Source organism: Oryzias latipes, chromosome 22 (genome assembly GCF_053564925.1).
Source record: "Oryzias latipes strain Hd-rR chromosome 22, Olatipes_Hd-rR_3.1".
Lineage (NCBI taxonomy): Eukaryota > Metazoa > Chordata > Actinopteri > Beloniformes > Adrianichthyidae > Oryzias > Oryzias latipes.
The window spans coordinates 20,897,599-20,906,013 of NC_136258.1; the positions used below are offsets into that span (position 1 = coordinate 20,897,599).

The window sequence follows — 8,415 nt, forward strand, 5'->3', positions numbered from 1 at the left end:
TGTAAAAGAAAAAAATCAACAGAAAGATTTTGTTTATGATGGACAAAATATTAATTTACGACAGTTTTCTGTTTAATCAACTTTATATTTTTAGTCTTGTACACACCAAGTTCTCACTTTAAGATTTGCAACTTCTACAGAAATCAAATTAAAGAAAATAATTTTGCTAAATTAAAATGTCATTCATTAAAATGAACAAAGAAAACTGAACAGAGCTTTATAAACGTAAAGCGGCAATGCAGTTGGCAACTAATGTTCAGTACATGTCGATGCAGTGAAACTCGATCACAGCAATGTGGAACTTGAAAACATCAACTTGAAAATTATGTTTTCCACTTGTCAAGTAAACCTTAAATATGATCCAGTCATAGCTGTTAAATCTGCAGATTTTCTGTTTTTCACACTTTCTAGGTTTTTGAAGTTAAATTTCTGTGAAGATTCTCAAACATCCAGATCACATTTGCACAGAACTTTGACAGAAACGTCTTCTAGATCAACCTGTAAATATCTACTCCAATAAAACTAGGTTTATTTGTTTTTTTTTAACATGTTTTTGTGGCATTTTTCTCATGATGGAGGAATATAAAATACACTGGGTGAGCCAAAAACTCCCTGTTCCACTCCAATGTGATGAATCTACTGGTTGACGACTAGATCCATGTACGTCTTGGTTTTTCTTGTCCGAGCTGGCATCTGACTCAAAACTGTACCGGTAATGTTAAGTTGGGATTGTGAGGGGCTGTAAACTGGCTTGTAAACAAAAAGCTCTCAGCAACAGGGAGGAGAAGGTGGGACAGGGTTGCTTTGTGCCAATGGGTCCGCCCACAACTCAGAGGCAAATTCCTAATGAACTACTGCTGCTCCATAGAAACTATGACCAAGAAAACGACACAGTTTTTTTGGTTTTGTCTAAAAGCAGCATAATTAAAATACCAATAGGAATGTTTTTAAAATAAATACAATATGAACAGAGTGGGTCTTTAAAGTCTGGTTGCCCTAAAGAACAGAATAATGTGAGGTCCAGCTCCAATGATGTGTCAGAGTATTAATCTCATATAATCTCAAATGACTAAAAATGTTTGACAAAGAAATTCACTAAAATTTTAGAGTTTCTTCTATGAATGTTATGTTATGTAAGATTCAGGAGAACTGAAAACCCTAAATTTGAATTTTAGAGATTGAGAATTAATAAATTAGGCCTATAAAGATCCTCATGGGACAGGACTTCTTTAATTTGTATTTCATAACTCACATGCATGATGTGCATCTAAACACTAAAACATGGCACAAGCACAAAATAAATCTCTTTCCTGATGTACTGAAAGATGGTGATGTACATTACCCTTCATTGTTCCTTCTGTTGACCATCAGATCTCTTAATTACTCTTTTTGGAAAACATTAAAGCTGCAGCCAGAACAGAAAATCAGTCCGTTAGAAGCTTGAACGTTATTTGTTTGGGCAACAAATTTTTTTGGACTTTCATCTGTTTGACTTCTATTTAATTTTTGAATTAAATAACTGATAAGGCTGCCCAAGCCTGCCCTCCTCTAAGCTTCAACTCCATCCCATCTTTAGTTATTCTGAAAGAGGCAACCACTGCTAAAAATACCTCTGACTTTAAAGATGTGGCTTATTATATGCCAAGGCAAACTTCTAATTCTTAACAAAGCCGAGGCTGTTTTTTATGCCCAGCTGGAGACACAGAGCACTGGTTTAATTTCATTCTGCAGAACCGCTATGTGTTTGATGACAGGCAGAAGAAAGACAGAAAGAAAGAAAACATGGAAGAGCATAGGAGGGAGAAAAAGAGTTGGGGGGGTTCTCTCTTTCTTTTTTTTTGGCTGAAAAGCTAGTGGAGCAAGAAAGAAAAAGCAAGAAAACAAAGAATTAGGAAAAGGAGCACAAAAAAGCATGGTGGAGCAGGAGCAGCTTCCACTGACCTCCACCAAATTTAAATGGTGCATAAAAGACAGTCTGTAATTGACAGCATTTTTTCCCTCAAACATGACGTGATGAAAGAGATTTTGCATCTGCCCTTCTGTCTGAGAGGCAGATGACAAGACAAGACAAGGGGAGGCCAGGGACACAGAGAAACAGGGTGACAGTTTAAAAAAGATGGGGGCTTTGTTGGACACAAATATTAAAAATTAACCAATATTTGCAAGACAAAATTATTCGAAAAAAATTGTAGTCCTCGCACAGTATACAAAATTACTTTTAGATGCTTGCTGTAACAAAAGAAAAGTACTTTTCTAAAAAGGCTAGAATAGATGAGTCAAAGTCCCATTCCGATCATCTTTTGATCTACTGTAAAAATGTTCCCAGAGGTTTTTTTTAATATGATTATGTCTGTTTTATTTATTTTTTTAGGCAAAAAAAAAACAAAACCTGTGTCGTTTATAGTTTCTGCAGAGCAGCATAACTTTTCACAAATTCAACTGTGATTTGTGGGCGGGGCTGTTGACGCTGAGTGAGCCTGCCCTCATTTCCCATCATTCCTTTGTTTACACTTTCTCCTGCCAACCCCAACTAATATTACTGGTTCAACAAAAATGGCAAGCAATTCCAGAGCTATCCAGTCGTAAAGTCTTGAGCCAGATTCCAGCTCAGACAAGGAAAACAAAGACCTACGTTGATCTATTTGTCCACAAGTGGATGCATCAGAATGGAGCTGATCAGAGGACTTATGGCCGCCCAATTGTAGATTTAACAGAACAATACAAGCTTTTTCAACCCGTAATTTTTCGTTTGCTCCTTATTCACAACAATTTGAATAAAGAAATACTCAGAAACACAATTTTAACCTTAATTTTCTCTATACATTGTCTGTCCTTCATCTTAAGAGAAATGCTACAAGAACATGTTAAAAACACCAAAAAAACAATTTTCTTTGGAGTGTGTCCTTAAATCTTTAAAAAATGTGACTATCATTGATACAGATTTAAACAAAAATGTTTAATAAAATGGTAGTGTAAATTAGTATAAAAAGACAGGTTTTTTAATTCAGATTTTTTCTTGCTTTTCTTTCTTTTCTTAGTTGCCACTTGACTTTCAAGAACGAATCAGTTCCCACATCGAGAAAAAAAACCGAAGCAGAGGATCCAAAATGGCGGAGTGTCACCCCAAGTATTCTGACACAGTCCCCACATCCATAATAGCCAAGATTCTGGAGAAGCCTGAGGCAGGGACCAGCGTCTCTGCAACCCGTTCGCCTAGCCCCCAGCACCAGAATGAGGATTTTCTAACAGGAACAGGAAGTACTGATCACCTAAACCGCCGTGCTGCGTACAAGACATCCGACCTGTACTGCAGCGACACTGCCCTATACTGCCCTGAACGATGGCAAGATACAGAGCGGAGGCAGAGCGTGGATCTTCACAACACAGATTTGCTACAGATCCACGCTCAGAACTCCATGGACAGTAACCCGGATGACGATCCTTTTCAGTCTGGAAGTTTCTCCCATGAGCCTCCGTCCCCCTTCCCCCCCCACGACGAATATGGTGCTGGAAGTCTTCCTGCTTCTAGCTCCTACTCTAGCTTCAGTCTTGCATCTGATGAGAAGGGTGGAGTTAGTGGCGGGTGTGGACGCACTCTAAGCAGCACCTTATCCTCTTCGCACCAGGGTCTATACATGGACTGGCGAAATGGGGGCAGTGGTGACTATGAACGAAAAGGCACAATGCCTTACGACAAAGACACTCCGAGTTTTTCCAAATCCCACAGCATCCAGCACATGGTGACCTCCAGGAGCCCACTGAAGGGCACCTCCCCAGCCTACTCAAGGACAGCTTCTTGCTTCAGTGAACCCTATCACTCCAGCACCCCTCACCTGACTTCATCCCACAGCATGGGACCCATTCCTGGGCTGGGTCAGGCTTGTGGAGGAGATTTGGACAACCGAGACGAGGTTTCAGAAGACGAACTTAGCAGTCGCTGGAGACAACTCAGTGTGGAGGACATCAACACCTTCTCCTCCTCTTTTCGCGACATTACAGGTCGGCTCTCTCCCTACAGTTTCTCTGAACATCAATTTGAAATGTGCCCCTCTAGGAAAGTCAAGGATTCTCTCCAAGGAGGCATCCATGATGGAGACGACGTCTTCCACAGCCGTGTCCTAGACCAATGCTTTGCTATGCCTTCACCTAGGCATGGCCAAAAAGCTAAAGACCATCGTAGCAAAGACAAAAAATCTGTGCTGTACAGAGCCAAGGAAGACAGTCAAGACTCTGAATGTAGTCTGTTCCTATCAGGGAGCTCTAGAGACAAAGATGGCAGTGGAGGAGTGACAGCAGCAATTAGTGCCAAGAAGGACTATGTGAACCTGAGCATGGACAGCTCAGCAGAGTCCCTACACCAAAGCTCTCTTGAAGCCTCCAGTCTGCAGCACTACCCCAGCCCCAGGCCTAGCATTCGCCCGCGCCCAAGCTCCAGCTCTGCCCTCAGTGTCGGCCCCGCACTCCCGAAGAAGACCTCTCCAAGATACCAAAAATTCGGCAGCACAGGACTGACGAGGAAGGACAGCTTGACCAAGGCACAGCTATATGGTACTCTCCTGAATTGAGTAGAAGAGGAGAGCTTTTCATTTTATGCATGACAATGAAAATTCCTAACTGTACTGTACTGCACTATGTCTCTGCAGCAAGCATACTTGTGATGGGATGTTGTTTTCCTTTTCTGTATCTTAGCCAAGGCACGCGTCATGAAGTCTACAACCTTTTTTGTTGTTGTCTTGTTACAGTGTAGCCTGACACCAGCTATTCAGTCTGTTTTGGTTTTTGTAATTAGGTTTTTAATTGGAGCCGTGAGAATGAAACAGCCGATCCGACATGGCAATGCTAATGTTATTTGCTCTTTTTTGATGTTGTGCACTGAAAGAATAACCAGCAAAAGTCCATTAATTCCTGCTTTAATGCAAACAATATTGATGTGGAACTAAAGTGTCCGTAATGGGATGACTTAATTACCCATATTTGGGCTAAAAAAAACTCATCCATTATGTGTGGTGAATTGTACCGACTGCAAGCTGTTAAGCGATTTATCCCTTCCTTTTTTCTTCTTGACAAAATGCATGATGTAAAATGCACACAAATAAGACGAGACGACACATTTGCAGACAGACTGTTATTGATAAATGGTACATTCCACCTTTTAGCACAAAAGTAAAAAAAATCGTTTTACATACCATCTGATATTTTATAATATCTACGAGCAAAACCTATTTTTCCACATGTGTTGCTTGAAATTGACTGACAAATATTACCTGGATAACCTTTAAAGTTATTAGTTTAAAAAAAATCAATGTGCAATTAAAAGTACAGAATGAATATTGTTTACAAAGCGATGTAAAAAAAATCTTAAGTAGATATAGCTAAAAGTTAGTTTCCTGTGTAAAAACATAACAGCAGCATGCAACATTTTCAGTAGAGTTGTTTTCCAAAAGCACATTACAGTGTTAATAAAAACACAACAACAATGCTAAATATATATTTTGTTCAACAGATGTCTTATTTATCCTTAGAAGGAAAAGTTTAAAAATTCGTTTTCTGCTTTTCACTTTAATGAAGATCATCCGTTTCTTTGATACCTCATATTTTGTTATATCAAGTTCTTAAGGTTATTAGTTTATTCCCATCTCTCTTAAGGTCCCACAACAGCATCTCCTCAGAGTTGAGGTCAGACTACATCACTCCAACACTTTTATTTTGCGTTGCATTTGCTTAGGATTTCTTTATTTGTCTTTACATTGTTGTCAGGTTAAAGCTAAGCTAAAGCTCTCGTCTCTGAAATGCTCTTGTACAAAGAACAGCTCGATTGGCTAAAATGGTCTTTCAGCAACAAAGCAAACCCAAATCACTATTCTTGTACCGCATTGCTCTAGAGTTGGTTTGAGAGAAACATGACTCTTGGCAATAGTGCCGCTCAACTGCATTTTGTCATCATCTGACCATTTGTTCATATCCAAGATATATAATGAATCTTAGTCATCAAGTGTTTTTGCAATTTTAGGACAAATGATTTTCCCTTTAGAGTAAAATATACTTCTTAAGCTTCTTATAATTGTAGTATTTTTTTCCATATTCTGAAATCCTTTGGCTACTTGTAGGAAAAACTACAAGCTTTACAAAATTCTAAATGAATTAGTGGCACCTGAATGCAATCCACCCTCGTGAACCCAATGACAGCAGGAAGAGGGTACCTAATGTTGCCTCCATGTTCCTTCTCCTTTTAGGCCTATTATGTGTTTTAATCATTGTTAAAAGGTTGTAAATGACCAATTTTTGATATTTTCTTCCTGTTTTTACATTTTAAAGAAATTACCACTTTTATCAAAGCGGTACTAACTCTTGGTCATGACTATGTGAGCTGTAGTTCTTTATTTTACACAGCGAAGGCTTTTCATATTTTTGTACAACAAGGACAGAATTATATTGGCGGCTGTACTGAACAGTGTCTACCGAAGTATTCGAGTCGGACTCCTGCGAATTTGCCTTAACCATGTTCAGTGGACAAGAAAATCTCCTTTACACCACCTAACCATGTACATGCTGTATATCTAAAGTAGTATCACTGTATGTAAAAGAACACTATTGGAAGTGTGTACGTCGTTGCCGTCAGATAAACACTGCACGATATGTGAACGATTATGTATGCTGTTATTTTCTGCAGATTTGGGTCCATAAAAGACGAACGGAAACTTGACGATGCAGAAAAATATAAATCTGGATGCAAATTTTCTAAGGCTGTTAGCACTGGATGCACAAACCCAATGGGATTTTTTTTTCTCTAGTTTTATTAGGAAGTCGTTCATAAACACCAGCTAGCAGTTTGGAATTAAACAAAAAAAGAAGTTAAATAAAAGAAAATGTATGAGAAAGTAGCAGGTACAGACAAACCAGAATGCCAAGTTAGGCTACATCAAATGAATCAATGTGAAAGTTGCCTGAGTGAAGGTGTGTAGATAATATCAAAGGCATGCTATCCTGAGAAGAAGTTAAAAAAATAAATGAAAAAAGTCCTGCTGCCCAGCAACCGAGAGATGCTTCGATCTCACACAAAGAAGAAAAGGATAACAATGTTTTAGCATCTTTTTAGAAAAGTTTCCGTGTAGTATTGCAGGAAGAAATCAGCAAGAAAGGGATAGTGTTTTTTGTAGTGCCATACTTCTACCTCCTTCATTTCCTCACATATAAGGTTGTTATGGGGTTAATTTCTACAGAGCCCGTGACCTGACACGGGTAAAAAAACAAAAAAAAATCCCACGAAATAATTGTGACCTTTTACACACCCCGTATTTTCAACCGTAAATAAACTTAAATTCTTCTGATTACATCTTTATTGTAAATAAGATAACTGGTTTAAAGCAATAATAAAATATATTTTGTCACTGCACCATTGATGTAAATGGAGACGGCAGACAGAGACCCGCTGCGGTATGGGGAAGCAGCCAGCTCAGGCCTCCTAAATCTTTTGATATTTTTCTTATTTTCATCGAGACAATAATAAATAGATCCCTTAGGTTGATTCATGTTTTTATTTTTCCCCTCTTGAATCAATGTAGATCACACGGAGACACGGAAGTAGTGGCGGGAAGCGGCTTTTGCAGCAGGACGGAGTGCGAAATGGGAAGTGAATGAACTCAGACATGGAGACGTGATTACCGATGCTTCGGTGGAGCTTTTTAAAATAAATAAATCCGATCTCTAAACATCCTCCGTGTCTTTCATGCATTGTCATGAGATATACAGATATACAAATCCAAGTATTGCTCACATCCGTGTTTATGAATGACTTATCGCGTGAATTATTTATTTTCGTGAGGATGAATAATTTTTTTTTAACGCATGTCAAATCACCGGCTCCGTAAATTTCAAAGATCCTAAGCATCATTTTTTATAATGGGAGAAACTAGCAACACAACCCTCCAACCACAGTCTTTATTTGATACAATGTGTGAAGCAGCTTTAGGGGGACATAGAGTTGAAATCAAATGTAATGACTGTACAGAAGGATTTATATTTTTGTGGAGGAAACCATGTGCAAGAATGGAAACAATACAAATACAGTTATGATGTGATATGTTATGACATGATATGATTATGTCTATTTTTTATCTAGGTTCAGTTGATGTTCTATTTATTGAATGTTTTGACCCTGAATGCGGTGGCTGAAGTGTGTTCTTCCGTCCTACCTCCAGCCCTGTTGTAGGACCAACAGGCATGTCTAAGTGTCAACATGTCTGTCTGTTTGTCTGTCTGATGCATGGTTGTATATTTTTGTTGTATGCCTATTTATTTAATAAAGATGGGTGTTTGGAAAGATACTGTAAACCTTCAAGAGCATTATTTCCCATAACTGGATGTATGTAAATAAATTGTCTTGCTCTGTATGTCGCCAGTACAAAGGTAACCTGA

The 8,415-nt window shown here is 38.6% G+C and overlaps 1 protein-coding gene across 5 annotated transcripts in view; it reads left to right on the top strand.

Annotated features, from left to right (window-relative positions):
* Positions 1-8,324, top strand: part of begain (brain-enriched guanylate kinase-associated) — a 55,164-nt gene extending 46,840 nt beyond the window's left edge. For 3 of the 5 annotated variants that reach the window (XM_023951355.2, XM_078940592.1, XM_023951356.2), the window contains one exon: positions 3,039-6,867. In XM_023951355.2, the coding sequence (XP_023807123.1) occupies positions 3,039-4,565 (1,527 nt within the window). In that variant the 3' untranslated portion in view covers positions 4,566-6,867. Of the gene's footprint in view, positions 1-3,038 lie in introns of all 5 variants that reach the window. The other 2 variants (XM_078940591.1, XM_078940590.1) reach the window with 1 other exon arrangement.
* Positions 8,325-8,415: the final 91 nt, after the last annotated feature.